The 17,089-nt window shown below is 40.9% G+C and overlaps 1 protein-coding gene across 1 annotated transcript in view; it reads left to right on the plus strand.

Moving 5' to 3' along the window:
• Positions 1–17,089, plus strand: part of Tmprss7 (transmembrane serine protease 7) — a 32,552-nt gene that overhangs the window by 3,728 nt on the left and 11,735 nt on the right. The window contains exons 3-10 of the mRNA XM_042676986.1: positions 471–601; positions 5,973–6,040; positions 7,089–7,282; positions 8,527–8,565; positions 9,446–9,674; positions 11,600–11,730; positions 12,908–13,020; positions 14,292–14,398. Coding sequence (XP_042532920.1) covers positions 471–601; positions 5,973–6,040; positions 7,089–7,282; positions 8,527–8,565; positions 9,446–9,674; positions 11,600–11,730; positions 12,908–13,020; positions 14,292–14,398 — 1,012 coding nt within the window. The remainder of the gene's footprint in view (positions 1–470; positions 602–5,972; positions 6,041–7,088; positions 7,283–8,526; positions 8,566–9,445; positions 9,675–11,599; positions 11,731–12,907; positions 13,021–14,291; positions 14,399–17,089) is intronic.

Raw genomic sequence — 17,089 nt, forward strand, 5'->3', positions numbered from 1 at the left:
TGGGTCTTGTGCTAACAGGAATATTTCTCTCTCTCTCTCTCCCTCTCTCTCTCTCTCTCTCTCTCTCTCTCTCTCTCTCTCTCTCTCTCTCTCTCTCTCTCTCTCTCTCTCTCTCTCTCTCTCTCTCTCTCCCCCAGAGGCTCTTACCCATGGTCTCTGTGAGAGCCAACGAGTTTCTTCCTTCTTTCCCTATTATGTGAACTTGATGATACATAGTCAATGTGGGAGACATTTAGGATTTGCCAAAATTGCGTTTGGTTATTTAACCCTCTAGAGACGCTAAAGGCTGAGAAGTATAGCTTTTAGCCATTTGCCAGAAGCTGATAGAATATTCAAGGAGACACAGTGGGGAAGAAACGTCCTTAAGTACATAAATCATTTAAGGAGCTTCGTAGGGACACAGGCCAAGCGATGCCCTGTTGCTGCTCAGATGGGACCCCTCCCCCATCATCTTCTCCTCTGTTTTTCAGGTAAGACAGAGAGCAGAGATGCGTTTTATTTTGTTGGGGTGTTTCGCATCACAAACATTGAGTTTCTTCCTGAGTACCGGCAGAAGGAGTCCAGGGAATTTCTTTCGGTGGCCAGGACCGTGCAACAAGTGGTGAGGAGATGGGCGGATGGAGGAGTGGAGGGTGGGCTGGAGGGAGAGGGGGGGAGGGGGGCGGCTCAGGGTAGAGGAAACTACAGGGCAGGGTGGATAAGAAAGCCATCAAAGAAAATTATGAAATTTAGCTGGTCTGTGCTATAAAACAGAATTGCTTCCCCTCCCTCCCCTTAATGTAAGACCTAGGCAGTGACACACACCTGTAATTTCAGAACTCTGGGAGCTGGGACCATATGATCAGCCTGAACTACATAACTACATAGTGAGTCCTTGTCTCAAAGGAAAAAGGAAAAGGAAGCAAGCAAGCAAGCACTCACGCAAGCAAAAGAAACCATAGCACAATAGTTTACATCTGGAATCCCAGCTAAATAGGAGGCAGAGTTAGAAGGGTCATGGTCTCGGAATGACATGGGCAAAAGTGGAAGATTAAGACCCTTTCTAAAGACAGACTAAAGCAAAACAGGCTGGCAGTATGGCTCAAGTGGCAAAGCTCAGTACTGCCCCCAATTTTTTTTGATGAAAATGAATAGCTCAACATCTGTTTTAACGTTCTGTAAAATAAACTGGACCAAATGATTTCCAGTTCTTAGGTTCCATGACTGTGATTAGTTTAGTGATTATACATATTTATTACAATCTTGATGCACTTGCAATTTCTGCACTTAAATGCATCTCACCAGGAACTGGAGGCTAATTCCCATAGTCCTCGTTACTAAGGAGGGTGAAATCTGGAGGATCAAGATTTGAAACCAGCCAGGCAAAAACATACAAAAGATTCTTATCTCAAATCACCAGCAAATAACTGAATTGGAGAAGTGGCTCAGGTAGTAAAGCATCAACTCAGCACCCAAAGGCCCTAAGCTCAATCCTTGTTGCTGGGAAAAAAAGGAAAAAAAACCTTCAATCTATAAATAATAAATATTTATTATAAAAATCAATAAAACTTGGAAAACCATAAAAGTAAACATTAAAGCCTTTGATGACATCACCAGAGTTAAAACCTCTCATTATTCTGCACTACCTAAGCATGGGGATAAAGCAACACTGGGTCTTTTCTTCTTTTGGTTTGACATTGTGCTTCTATGTAAGTCAATATTCTTTTTGGGGGCGGGAGGTGCAGGTCCTGGGCTTGCATTCCGTGTCTGGGCACTGAACCTGAGCTTTTTTTTGTTCAAGGTTAGTGATCTATCCTTTGAGCCACAACTCCACTTTTTTATATTTTATTTGCTGGTTAATTGGAGGTACTATAAGAGTCTCAAAGACTTTCCTGCCTAAAATTGTTATGAACCAGGATGCTCAGCTCTCTCTGTCTTCTGGGTAGCTAGGATTACAGGCATGAGACACTGGTGCCCAGCCAAGTCAATATTCTTTTTTTTTTTTTTTCTGTCGGTTGTGGGGCTTGACCACTGAGCCTGGGCATTGTCCCTAAGCTCTTCAGCTCAAGGCTAGGGCTCTACCACTTGAGCCACAGTACCACTTCTTGTTTTCTGGTGGTAATTGAAGATAAGAGTCTCAAGACTTTCTTGCCTGGGCTGGCTTTGAACTGTGATCCTCAGATCTCAGCCTCCTGAGTAGCTAGGATTACAGGGCTGAGCCACCGACCCCCGGCTTCAACATTCTTTTAAAATGCAACTTCTGATTGCATAAGAGCTTAAATGAGTGTTTTATTTTTTTTTATTGGATATTTAACCACTTTCATTTTTTGCTACTGTGGAAACTACAACATCAAAATTGTCCCCATATCAGGGCATGGTGGTACATACCTGGAGGCTGAGGCACCAGGATTGAGTGTTCTAGCCTGGGCTATTTGGTGAAATCTTGTTTCTGAACACAAAACAAATACACAGGTGCATGTGTATTGCGCTCTCTCTCTCTCTCTCTCTCTCACACACACACCCACACACACACCCACCCCCACACCCACCCACCCACACACACACACACACACACACACACACACACACACACACACACACACACACACGGTGGTGTATGCCTGTAACCCCAGCTACATGATACAAACAGGAGAAACATTGTTCCAGGCCAGCAGAGGGAGCAAGTAGGATTTTGGGGAGGAATGCAACATCCTACCTGAAAAAATACCCTAAAAAGAAAACTACTAGTAGCGGGCATGCCTGACAATGGCTTCCTCAGGTGATTTTCTCATCAAGGAAGGTGTAATTACGCTGTAGCTATGCGACACTGGTGCAGTGTTACCACTGGAAAGTTTGTTTTCCTTTTCATGCTGTGGGAGAGAATTGCTGACAGTGCCCTGGAGTACAATGTAGCAGGAGGAGGGATTGTTGAGAGACAGAAGCCTTCAGACTACCTCTCACTTACTGACTACCTCTGAGAATCTGCTGCATTACCAAAGGCTTTACTCTAATGCACATTAGAGCATCAACCATCCTTCTGATTATCCCCTTGAGCTAGATCCCTATTACCATTTTACAGAAGAAAAGGAAGAGTTAATATAAGCACACCAAACTTAAGCGATTATGTTCTGTGTTGCCCAGTGAAGCCAAAATCCACAGCAGATACATATTTTTCCTACGATACTATATAATTGTTCAGGTTTTCACCTTTTTCATTCTGAGTCATTTGTAGATGGTTTTGTTATGTAATTCAGGAAAGGGAACACGAGAAGATGAATGAATTTATCTTGCTATATGCTAAGTGAAGATAGAGATGGCAAATGTATTGAAAACGTTCTCCTTTTTAAGATTCAATCTTGGGTTTTTAATTTTTTATTGTAAAGATACTGTACAGGGGTTACATTCACATGAGTAAGGTAATGAGTACCTTTCCTATCAAACATTGTTGTACTCCCTCCTTTGTTCTTCCCCTACTACCCCTTCCCTCCCCATCTCCCTAACTCCCCCCCACCCCAGCAAAGTTGTAAAGTTCGTTTTCAACATAGTGTCTTGTACGTCTCATTGTTACAATGGGTCATCTGTATCCTTGTTTCCGCATTTTGTTATTTCCCTTCCCCTCTCCAAATGTATATACAAGATATATATATATATATATATATATATATATATACACATACAAGATCCAGGGCACCAGAATCAAATACACTGACAACAGGGGTTATACCATTATACCATAGGGGGAAAGAACATACAAAAGGAACAGAACTGAGCGACAGTAGATCTGGCTATGGGCATCAGGCTCCCCCTTGTGGCTAATAGAAGAACATGTCTTTAAGAAATTGCGCATGTATGACCAGAGCATCACAAAACACACCAAACATTCTTTGAAAGGGGGAAGGGAGTGTGGGAATAGAATGCAGGGAGGTGAACTTGCTCAGCAAGTACACTGTGCATCCATAGATTCATCACAAGGAGCCCGCTCATATTATTAAGATATGCAAGCTAAAAATACAAAAGGATGATGGTGATGTGCTAACAAAAGTTGAGTCAAATCTATGAAAATGTTTTGTTAGTGACGGAGAGAATTAACTTCAGGAGTGGGCAGAGCACAGAAGTTAAACTTCACTACAGTCTTTAAGGAGAGCAATAATGAATGGGGTAACTGATGACTCTCCAGCCAGCAGGATAAAAGGAAGTAGCCCAAAGAATTGTTACAGGGCTTTCCATTTCCTAACAAATGGGGCAATGTCATTCTTTCTGATGGAAGCATAGAATTCCAGTGTGTGTGTGTGTGTGTGTGTGTGTGTGTGTGTGTGTGTGTGTGTGTGTGTACCATATTTTCTTGATCCATTCATCTACTGAGGGGCATCTGGGTTGGTTCCATATCATACCTATGGTGAATAATGCTGCAATAATCATAGTTGTGCTAGCTTTAGTATGGCCTTGTTTGTGATCATTGGGATAAATGCCCAGAAGTGGGATTTCTGGATCAAAAGGGAGCTCTATGTGGAGTCTTTTGAGGAACCTCCATGCTGCTTTCCACAGTGGATGAACAAGCTTACACTCCCACCAACAGTGCAGTAGGATTCCCTTTTGGCCACATCCCCTCCAGCATCTGTTGTTATTAGATTTCTTTTTTTTTTTTTGTCGGTCGTGGGGCTTGAACTCTGGGCCTGGGCGCTTGTCCCTCAGCTCTTCAGCTCAAGGCGAGCGCTCTACTACTTGAGCTACAGCGCCACTTCCAGTTTTCTGGTGGTTTATTGGAGTAGGAGTCTCACGGTCTCTACTGCCCGGGCTGGCTTTGAACCGCCATCCTCAGATCTCAGCCTCCTGAGTAGCTAGGATTACAGGCGTGAGCCACCAGCGCCCGGCTTAGATTTCTTGATTATAGCTATTCTAACTGGAGTGATGTGGAATCTCAATGTTGTTTTGATTTGCATTTTGAACATTTCTTCATGTTTCTATTGGCCATTCTTAAAGTCTCTCTTTGGAAAAAATATATTAAATGAAGTAAGCCAGACCAAAAGAAATATAGGTCCCATGGTTTCCCTTATTTGCAATAATTAGAATGTGTCTAGGATAATCTTATCAGATGGCAGAAAAGCTCAAAAGCTATATACATATGAGCATATAAGATGATGCTAAATGAAATGAACCCCAAGATATGGACACGAGTATTTCTTTGTTGTTGTTGTTGTTTTTAATATACCATGTGATTTTTTTGTTTCTTTTGTATGTTCTTCCCCCTGTGGTATATCCCCTTTTGTCACTGTATTTTATTTTGATAGCCTGCATTTTGTATATACATTTAGCTAATTTGGGGAGGGGAAGGGGAATAACAAAATGTTGAAACAAGGACACAGGATGACCCATTGCAACAATAAGACTTACAAGACACTATGTTGGAAATGAATTTTACTACTTCGGGGGAGGGGGGAGAGAAGGGGGAGGGAATGGATAGTAGAAGATAAAGGAGAGGTTAACAATGTTCAACGAGAAATGAACTCCTCACCTTATTCATGTAACTGCCACCCCTCTGCATAACGTCTTTACAATAAAATAAAATTTAAAAATAAAAGGATTGCTACAGGAACTTAAGTATGAGTTGGGTGCTGGTGGCTCATGTCATTTATCCTAGTTTCTTAGGAGGCTGAGATCTAAGGATCACAGTTCAAAGCTAGGCTGGACAGACAATTCTAAGAGACATTTATCTCTAAGTAACCAGCAAAAAGCTGGAAGTGGAGGTGTGTCTCAAGTGGTAAAGCATTAACCTTGAGTAGAAAAGCTAAGTAGGAGTGTGAGGCCCTCAATTTAAGCCCCAGTGCCAGTACCAAAAAACAAAAAGAAAGAAAGAAAGAAAATAAGAAAGAAAGTGTGGATTTGTGGCTTGCTTTTCTCCTTGCTAGCTGCCAGCTCTGCAGAGTGCAAGGTACGATTATCCGAAGCCATATTTGAAGAGTTCAAATGCTTTAATAATTCTTTTTTTTCTTCAGGTAAACCTTGTTTATACAACATCTGCCTTCTCCAAATTTTATAAGCAGTCTGTCGTTGCAGATATCAGGTAATTTAAAGGCCTTGTCTTGGGATTTCTACCTGCACTGCTATAAACTCTCCCACTGGCTGTGGAAGGTTGAGATTCCACAATCTCCCTCCCTCCTGCCCCCAGACACCTGCTAGAATCTTGTATCAGAAATGGACAAGGCCCCATCCACCAGACTGGGTAGATGGAGGAGATGAAACTAAAGCTCAGACCACTATTTCTCAAAATGTTTTCAGTGAAAAATCAGTCACTGCTAGGTGTGGTGGTGTGTGCCTGTAATCCTAATACTTGGGAGACAGGGTGAGGAGGACAGCTAGTTAAAGGCAAGCCTGGATGACATAAAGAGAACCTGTCTCAACAAAATAAAACAAGTCACTGGAGATCTCCTGAATAAAGAAGATTTCATGTAAAAATAATTTATAGGAAAGATTATATAGTAAGTACCATATTCCACCTTTCCATCCTTTAACCCCTGATATATCTGTAGAGAGTCAGAATCCACACTGAGTATACAACATGTTTATTTTCATTACCTAAGGCTTTGGTAATATATACAGTCAGGTGATCAGGCTTTGGGGTCACAGGCTTTGAAAGTCACAATAAACATGCTTCCTGGATCTGCTACATACGAACTGTGGGATTTTGCATTGTATGTATCTGTTTCCTCGTCTGTGAAACTGGAACTATAATAGGATCTGTCTCATAAGATTATATTGGATGAGGACAAAGCATTTAGCACAGTGTTTGGACATGGTGAAGAATTATACATTATAACTTGTTTCTTTTCAATGACAGTGAGTAATCCTTGCTACCCATAAAAATAGTATATTGTCTGTGGAGATACAGCTATGTAGAAATGGCTCTAGATTTGAACCCAACATAATAATCAAAATACATGTATCAAGATGCTTTCTCTATCTAACTTCGTAATGGGAGCCAATGGCTCCCTTCAGAAGGGAGTTTAGTGGGAGGATTTGCTCATTGGTCCTGAGTCTCCAAGCTGGTCTCTGGCTTCTGGGAAAGTCTGCTTCCTGAGTGGTATCCTTGAACATCTCTCTTTCTACTATAGCAGCAACAACAAAGGCGGCCTCCTTGTTCACTTTTGGATTGTGTTTGTCATGCCCCATGCCAAAGGCCACCTCTTCTGTGAGGACTGTGTGGCGGCCATCTTGAAGGACTCCATCCAGACCAATATCATCAACCGGACCTCTGTGGGGAGCATGCAGGGCCTGGCGGTGGACATGGACTCTGTGGTGCTAAACGGTGATTGTCTGGTAATTCTCTTTCCAGCCTTTCTTCCTGTGGCACTCTTGATGTTGGCCAGTTATGGGAGTTAACATGGTAGTGACATTTCCTCTCCCACAAGGGCAGAGACAGGATTAGCTAAGGACACAGAAGTTGAAGGCGGTTAAGGAAACTGCCAAATTTACATATAGTATCATTTCTAGAAAATAGAGCTGGGAATAAATAGATACAAAGTTGAATTTATTAAACTCTATTCCTCTACACACTTATTCAGCTTATGCATTTTCTAAGCCCCCAAGAAACGAAGTCTCAGAAAAGGAAGCCTTTGCAGCATTTATCTTATCCTTTCATTAGTAGTACAGACACAGCTGCCAAGAGTAAGCCCTTAGAACTGAAAATTTCATCATATTTCATAATAATGAAGTAAATGGCTTAACCCAAGCCTTCCACAGCTTTCTCTCTGGGTATGTTTTATATGATATACATATAACTTTTGTATATGCACATATATAAATATATGCTAGATCTGTGATAGGTCACTGATAAATACTTGCCAAATGAATTAATAAATAATCTCTAGTGGAAAAGTCCACACCAGCTTTACCATTTCAGTTGTAGGGCTATAATCATAGCTATATACACATATATATCTATATATACTTAAATGTAATAGGGTTAATAATATAATTAATATATTATTATTATTACTATCCTATCTTTGTTTAATGTTTAAAATTTGTAACTCCGGATGATTTTAAGGAAACAGACAGAAAAGGATTGCATAATAAACTCATAGATCCTTAGCTTCAACAACTGTCAAGTCATGACTATCCTATTTGATCTCTAACTAAAGAAAACAAATCTTCTGTCCTTAATGAATTATTATACAGCACAACATCAGGTGTACTTGAATGTTTTAAAGTAGGATTGAAAACATTTTTTTTTGTTGGTGGTGATGGGCCTTGAACTCAGGACCTGGGTACTGTCCTTGAGCTCTTTTGCTCAGGGTAACATTCTACTGCTTTGAGCCACAGTGCTACTTCCAGTTTTTTTGGTGGTTCATTGGAGATAAGAGTATCACTGACTTTCCTGCCTGGGCTGGCTTTGGACCATAATCCTTAGATCTCAGCCTCCTAAGCAGCTAAGATCTATAAACAAGAGCCACCAGCACCCACCTTGAAAACAATTTTTATAAGTGAAATGCTAATCAAAAGAAATACTGAGCCTAATATTCTCTTTTCCTATATATTCTTTCAATGCAGCTGGACTTCGGTCAGATTACTCTTCAACCATAGGATCTGGTAAATTCTTCAATGTGGTTCCCTCACCCCTCATCAGCCCCTTTGGTGGTCATGATTTTAGTTTTCTAATGATGGTTGTTTGTTAGTGTTCTTTTAGCTGCACAGTGACAAAAATGTATTCAAATTGGCTCATGCCCAAAAGGAACTCGAGTGGCTAATGTCATTGGGAGGTTGGTCTCAGACATGAGAGGCCAAGGTTCTAAAATAAATATTATCAGGACTATACAAATTCTACATTTCCTCTGTCAAGCCCTCATTCCCAAATATATTCTTCTATCATGATAGCAAAAACGGCCACCAGCAGACCCCAGAATATAATTTATTATATTCTCTACTGTGGTAGAAAAATCCCATAGACATTTTCCTGATAGTTCTTGCAGAAGTCCTGGGGCTGATATCCTATTGTGCAAATTGGCTGCCATGTCATTCCAGAATAAACTTCTTGGACTCTTATTGGCCCAGTCCACGTCATTTGTTCACCTCTGAAACTGATGGTTGTTTTTACCCCATTGAACTATATAGGCAAAGTATTTCTCAAGGTAACAGCTAGATGCTCTAACTTGAAGACTGGAGCATGGGCTGTAGGCAGGCAAAAGTTGAAGTGATCATCCATGTCCTCTTTGGCTCTTTATTCTCTTGTAAACATTTGTAGAAAGAAATCATTCCGAAAAAAGAAGGGAGAAAGGAAAGACAGGAAAGGAAGGAAAGAAAGAGAAAGAGAAAAGGAAAAGGGAAGAGGAGGAGGGAAGGCAAGGAAGAGGAATGGAGAGAAGAAGAGAGGGAAGGGGAGGAGATGGAAGAGAAGGGAAGGGAAAGGATGGGAAGGGAAGGGAATTGAAGAGAAGGAAGGGATGACAAAAGACAAGTCTTATCTCCACAGAAACAGGCTGCTCTCAGTACTTCTATGCCGATCACCTGTCTCTCCGTTACCCTCTGGAGATTTCTGCCACCTCAGGGAGGCTGATGTGTCACTTCAAGCTGGTGGCCATCATGGGCTATCTGATTCGTCTCTCCATTGAGTCCATCCAGCTTGAGGCAGATAATTGTGTGACCGACTCGCTGACCATTTATGACTCACTCTTGCCAATCCGCAGCACCATCTTGTACAGGTATCTTACAGGTGCCTTTGTTGGCAAATAAGAAGATTTTTTATAATCTCTGCTTTATTGTGTACCCATTGGGTTAAAAAACTATGTGTTATTCACACTCATGGAACCAAAGACTGATCCATACACTATTACATAGCCCTAATTCCATACTACCCCTATCTGTGACTGGCAGATTCAGACTTACTTTTTACCTGTAGCACATCAGCCCCTCAAGCTCAGTACAGCAAGGACTTGGGCTGTTATATATGAAATAGGATAGTCACTCTATTTTACTTTTATTGTAGTGACCACAAATTTTACTGTTTCAATACTGTGGCAATAATCATTCTATGGTGATTACATAGTATTAGTAAAAGTTTTTTGTTTTTTGTTTTTGTTTTTGTTTTGCCAGTCCTGGGGCTTGAACTCCGGGCCTGGGCACTGTCCCTGAGCTTCTTTTTGCGAGTATCTACCACTTGAGCCACAGTGCCACTTCCAGCTTTGTCTGTTTGTGTGGTACTGCAGAATCAAACTCAGGGCTTCATGCATGCTAGGCAAGCACTCTACCACTAAGCCACATTCTCAGCCCAGAACAATTTTTTTATTACTAAGATAACTGATACTCACTATAGAAAATGAGGTCAGAGGAAACAATAGTAATTACTTTACATTCTCACAATACAGAGCAAATTTCTGTTGCGTTTCAGCATAAATCTGTTCATTTGTATTGTATTGTTTATTCATATGCTGTGTGTGTGTGTGTGTGTGTGTGTGTGTGTGTGTGTGTGTGTGTGTGTGTGTAGTTCTGGGCTTGAACTCAGGACCTCAATTGCTGTTTCTGAGTTTCTTTGCTCAAGGCTAGAGCTCTGCCACTTGAGCCACAGCTCTACTTCCAGCTTTTTGGTGATTAATTGGAGAGAAAAGTCACACAGACTTTCCTGCTAGAGCGGGCTGGGATCTGCAATCCTCAGATCTCATTCTACTGAGTAACTAAAAGTACAGGTGTGAGCCAGTGACACCAGGGACACTCTTTCTTTTTTTAACTTACTAGTAGGTATCTGTTTATGAGTGCTCAATATTCAAAAATCTAATGACATTATGCTTTATCAATAAGTTATTTATTTTTCACCACATTAAAAAGTATAAGAATTGTTTTACTTTTATCCATCTTTATATATTATACATTGCTTTATGTGTACACATATGTACTTATATTGGCAATAAATGTGTATGCTAAAACTTCAAACCTTTTATTAAGCTATGCAGTGAAAAATAAGTTGGCTACTTGCTCCTATTCTTTAGTGATTTTCAGTTTCTTCTAATTTTTTTCAGATTATTTTTACTTATTATCTCAGTGAAATTTTCACTGAAGGACTGGAGGCATACCTTAGGTGACCGAGTGCTTATCTAGCATGCACAAGAACCTGGATATAATCCCTAACACCACACACACACACACACACACACACACACACACACACACACACACACACACACACACACAATGCCTCATGGTGAGAATAATCTTATCATTAGATGATACTAGCATCATAGGAGTTCATGGGAGAAACTTTAGCATTTGCATGGATTTGATTGCTTTGCTTTCATAACAACCACTATCCAGTGAATTGATGAGGCTGAGTTTGAAGTCTGGCTTGCTTTGGTTCAGAGTCTTGGGCACTTCATATACTGCTTTTCTACCTTATGTGCCTTCAAAGAGGGTCCAGGGACAGCCAGCTAGGACAATTCTTTGAGACAAACATTTCTGAACCTTTTCCACCCCCATGCTGTCTGTAGTCCCCATGCAGCTACTAACTGCTAAACATCTTGCTGACAGAGGCTAACTCAGGAAAAGATGTGAAAATATGTGAGTTCAATGCAGGAGGAAAGCTATACCTCAAATAACTTAATAATTCATGGACTTTTGTTTTCTTATCTGTTTTCAGAATTTGTGAGCCTACAAGAACCCTAATGTCATTTGTTTCTACAAACAACCTCATGTTGGTGACTCTTAAGTCTCCTTATATACGGAGGCTCTCAGGAATCCGGGCATATTTTGAGGTCATTCCCGAACAAAGTAAGTCGTCTAAAAAACAAAGTTCTGGGGCTGGGAAGGTGGCTTAGTGGTAGAGTGCTTGCCTTGAATGCATGAGGCCCTGGGTTCGATTCCTCAGCACCACATAAGCAAAAAGAAAAAATAGCCGGAAGTGGTGATGTGGCTCAAGTAATAGAGCGCTAGCCTTGAGCTGAAGAGCTGAGGGACAGCGCCCAGGCCCAGAGTTCAGGCCCCACAACCAAACCCCTCCCCCCCCAAAAAGAACAAAAACAAAAACAAAAAACGAAGTCCTGTTGGTAAATATTTATTATAATATTTATATATAATATTATAATATTGTAGTCTTCTTTTGGCTGAGGCTTCACTGGAGTTGTGTTAGATAGAGATCCTGACTCCAGGCCCAGTCAGAAGAAATAACAATGAATTTAATAACTAATAGTAATAATAATAATAATAGCTGTTGCTAGGTGCTGGTGGTTTACACCTGTAATCTTGGCTACTCAGGAAGCTGAGATCTGATGATCAAGCTTTGAAGTCAGATTGATTAGGAAAGTCCTTGAGACTCTTTTCTCTAATTAATTATCACAAAGCTGGAAGTGGAGCTGTGGCTCAAAGTGGTCAAGTGCTAGCCTTAAGCATAAAAGTTCAGAGTCAGCCCTCAGGCTGAATTCAATGCCCACAACTAACAGAGAGGGAGAGGGAGAAGTTGAGAGAGACAGAGACAGAGAGGAGGGAGAGAGAAAGAGGGGAGGGCACTGCTAACTTCATGTAATGGTATCAAGAAAGAAAAAAAAGAAATAAAAGCTATTATAAATGTGAACACCTAGGAATTATCTATATATGGGGAACAAAAGAAAAGGTTGTAGTTATTACAGTTTAAAACATGGATCTGTGGAATGGGGCTCTGGTTTCTTCAAAGGGGCTATTGTTCAGCTGCTGCTGGTGATGTTTAGAATTATGTTTTTAAATAAAGAAAAGGCATCCTACAGATCTGTAATGAAAATACAGGATTTGAAAGCAAAGAATTTGAGGACAAATATTTTAGCTAACAATCTGCTATTTCTTTGAAAAAAAATCAAAGCTCAAAAAGTATTGCAGATTGTTAATCAAGGAAGGGCATTTGTGACTGGAGAAATGTGAATCTAGTTTTCCTACAGTCTCACAGCTACAAATCCCTGTGTGTGAATATCTTTTTCAGAATGTGAAAACACAGTGTCAGTCAAAGAAACCACTGGCTTTGAAGGAAAAATTTTAAGTCCGTATTACCCAAGCTACTATCCTCCAAAATGCAAGTGCATCTGGAAATTTCAGGTAGCCTAGTTTTATGAATACCTTAGAAAAAAATCGGTGGCAGGGTGATACAATGCTATTGAGAAAAATGAAGCAGAAAGTGGGTTCTGTATCTGAATGGGGAGTATGAAGGGAAGTAGGGTCCTGTTCTCTTACATAGTGTGGTCAGAGAAAGCAGTGTTAACAAGGGAACATAGGAACAGAACTGGAGAGCTGGGAGAACTTTGCAGAGCTGAGGTGAGGATACCAAAGCTGGGACACTGATGCACATATAGTCATTTGTGCTCAGTCATACGTTAAACAGTCTAACAATATCATTACTTTCCCCAAACCTGTATTTGATGGCTGAGTCCTGATGACACACATCTTTCATGTTGTGATTAGAATTATTTCCCAAATAATTAGCAGATAAAAGTGCTGGGTCCTTGCTGTTTCCCAGATTCTCAGGCTTTGAGGCCTCCGATGACAAGTCTGAGATTTGGGGAAATAAGGTGGGAAGAAGAGATGGAGGGCAGAAAAAAAAAAAAGCATTACTTACCGGAATTTTTTTTAATTCAATTAAAATGGAATTAGAAAGCTTGAAAATGGCCAAACCCAACATAAAGATTCTCTCATGTAATGTCTGGATCAAAGTGAAAATGAAATTAAAAGTTTGCATATCTGATGCAATGTATTCATATTACACTGTGCAATAAAAAGGTCAGGTGCACAATGTGTGTGTGTGTGTGTGTGTGTGTGTGTGTGTGTGTGTGTGTGAGTGAGTGAGTGAGTTTGCTCACACCCATAGGTAAGTTTTGCTCCTTTGACCTCTTCTGAGGAGACCCAGACATGAGTGAGTAATAACTTTTGGGATACTAAGGTATAATATGAAGAGGACGCTGATTCATTTGTCCTTTATCTAAAGAATCTGGATGATGCTTTAAATAGACATGACATTGTTTTTCTCAACAGAGGAAACTGCTTATACTGCCAAATGAGTGTTTAAAAACTGAGATTCATCTAATGGGAGGAAGGTTGCACACAGAGACACTCCTATGTCTTAGCTCTGCCCCTGGGACTTCACAGCTTCTTTCTGAGTACCCAGCTGCACACTCCGTACTGCACACTCCACTCTCCAACATGCTTTCCTCCTTATTTTAACCTGTTTAGGAGAACTGGTCTCCTTCATCAGGAGACCATGGGACACACTTGTAGATCACTGTTAAGACCACAAACCATGAAAGAACAAGGGAATTATACTCTAAAACACCTCCTTAGAGGTGCATTATTCTGACTTCAGATTTGTTTTTCAGAGTCCCCTGTCAACATTTGGCATTGCACTGAAATTCCACAACTATTCAATAACTAAGAAGACTATGAAAGGCTGTGAGCACGGATGGTGGGAAATTAATGAGCATATGTAAGTGATTTTCATATGTGAGGAATCAGAAGAAAAGTCCACAATTTTGGGTGCTGTGTTCCCAAAGAGTCTGCACTTCACTATTCCCAGAGGGAAGCTGAGGGAGACAGCAGCTAAGAAATCTGAGTTCGGGCATTGATCTGTGTCTTGGAGCTTCTGCCTCACCTCTGCTCTCCGTGTGTATTTTCTGTGTTTCACAAAAGCAGCTAGAAGATAAAGTTTTTAAACTCAGGAGCCATTCAGGAAAATAAGAAAGAGGGACTGGTGCTGCATTCACCAGTTTTCTGTACTAGGAGAAGGCTAATGGAGTTTGCTAGATCCTAATGCTGGCTAGCAGAGAGATAGAGGTATTTGGGCTTCCTGAGTCAAACTAGCCAGGGCCAGAAGCTCGCTACCTCTATTTCTCCCTAGGATTGAATCCAGGGCCTTGCACCCGCTAAGCATGTGTGTAACCACTGAGCCCCCTTCATTTTCATTTATAATTTATTCTTTCGATGTTACTGTTGAGTTTCTTCTGAAAACTATAGTATGAGTTCAACACTCACTCAAACAAATCAGTATTTGAAACAGTATCCTGAGAAGTTAAAGGCTTTTCCTAATTCTTTTCTTGCTGTCATTCCATGAGTGAAATCTTCCCCCTTTGGAATACTTTTGTGAACCCACAACCTTCTTTCAGTTATTTTAGGCAAGCTAATTGCAAAACAGCCCTTGCTCCTATCCTGTCTTCATTGGAAGAGACCCAATCAGATTTAAAGGTGTTTCTGGATGTGTTAGTCAAGTGCAGCCTCTACTCCTTTGGGGAGTATTATTAAATAAAGGGTCTCTTGTGTAGGAGTCAGAAGGACCGGGCTAGGATTCCAGCCCTGTCATTTAATATCTAATTTAAGTAGGACAAATTACCTAAGCTCTGATTTTCAGGCTGAAAATAAAATATTAATTCTTACTTACCTTCAATTTGGTTTATTTGGGTAAACATCCAATAATGTAAGGCATACATCAAAAATCAGCTGTTAATATATTTTTAAAAAATGACATTAGATGGAGAAATGATATAGATTGTGCCCAGAGCTTTAACCATGTTGTATTTTAGAAATTAATAAAAGTAGAGATCCAGAAAACCAATCTTTTCAAAAGAAAATTTTTCGTGAAGTTGTAAGCCTAAGGTTGAATGGTTCTTGGGAAAGAATAAAGGATATTTCTATGCATAGAATGTCTTTCTGCCCATAGGAGCATAGCGATCAGGATCTGCTTGCAAGCAATAACAGGAAAGCTCTCTTGTCCCAGATATCCACTGGCTGCTCTGATGCCCTTAGGACATAAACTACCTATCCTTCCCTTACCAGTCTTTTCCCCTGTGTTGAAAAAGTTCTAATTGAACTAATGAGACACTTTGCCAACAAGTCAGCTTAAGGACCGCATTGGGGAAAAAGGAAAAGTAATGCTAATGAGAAGTCTAAAGGTCTCCTGAAGCAGGATGCAGAGCACATGGAGTGTGTGTGTGTGTGTGTGTGTGTGTGTGTGTGTGCATGAACACACTCAGGGCAGCTGAGATGCAGGATGGGAATCCTCAAGAAATAATGGCCTTTCTACAACTATAGAAAAGCAAGTAAGAAAGGGAGGTCTTTAGTGTGCCAGAAATGTTAAAAGTTTAACATTAGGCCAACAGATGTCCAAATCCTGGTACTATTTGCTTATCATTTGAACTTTTACCAATTATTTTACTTCTTTATATCTCACTTTTTGTTAGGTCTCTTATGACTGTATACACACGGTGAATGGACTTTTGTTGGGTTTCTCTAACCACTCACTCTTTACTCTTACTAGTCCATAAACCACCGTCATGCATAAACATAGATGCAAAGATCCTTTTCTTCTCTTTCTTCCTGATTTCCCTTCCACATACTTTAATGGGGTTCAACTTTGCGAGAAAACTGTGGATGTTAATGAAGGTTGTATACACACACACACACACACACACACACACAATGAGACCAGATACTATAATCATGTCTTCAGGGCACAGGGTTCAGATCAGGTGCCTCTCAGATGCTGTTCCTACTTGGTCAGGTGACTATACCCACCTGGCACAGTTGGACTCTCAGCCCATCAGTCTTTGAACTTCAGCCAATTGCAAAAGGCTTTTCTTGAATAACATGTAAATGCTGTTCTCCTTTTTTTTTTTTTTTGTCGGTTGTGGGGCTTGAACTCTGGGCCTGGGCGCTGTCCCTCAGCTCTTCAGCTCAAGGCGAGAGCTCTACCACTTGAACTACAGAGCCACTTCCGGTTTTCTGGTGGTTTATTGGAGATAGGAGTCTCACGGTCTCTCCTGCCCGGGCTGGCTTTGAACCGCGATCCTCAGATCTCAGCCTCCTGAGTAGCTAGGATTACAGGCGTGAGCCACCAGCGCCCGGCTGCTGTTCTCCTTTAAGCCTTAAGGCTTGACTTTAAAGTCATAGATTGAGCTCCTGGATGCCAGTGTCTGTCCAATGGCATAGGATGGTCACCAAGTATTTTGAGGGCTTAGAGCAATTGGCTTTCATAGGCTCAGGGGGATGTCATTCCTAAACCGTGTATTTTATGTTTCCCATAGAGATCTGGCAGGTCTCACACTGGGAAAAAGCCTGGCCCACACAGGGTGCCTGACCAGCTTACCATAGGCCTACTATAAAACACTCCATTAACTACAGCACT

Source organism: Dipodomys spectabilis, unplaced genomic scaffold, assembly GCF_019054845.1.
Source record: "Dipodomys spectabilis isolate Male_0828 unplaced genomic scaffold, ASM1905484v1 ptg000032l, whole genome shotgun sequence".
Lineage (NCBI taxonomy): Eukaryota > Metazoa > Chordata > Mammalia > Rodentia > Heteromyidae > Dipodomys > Dipodomys spectabilis.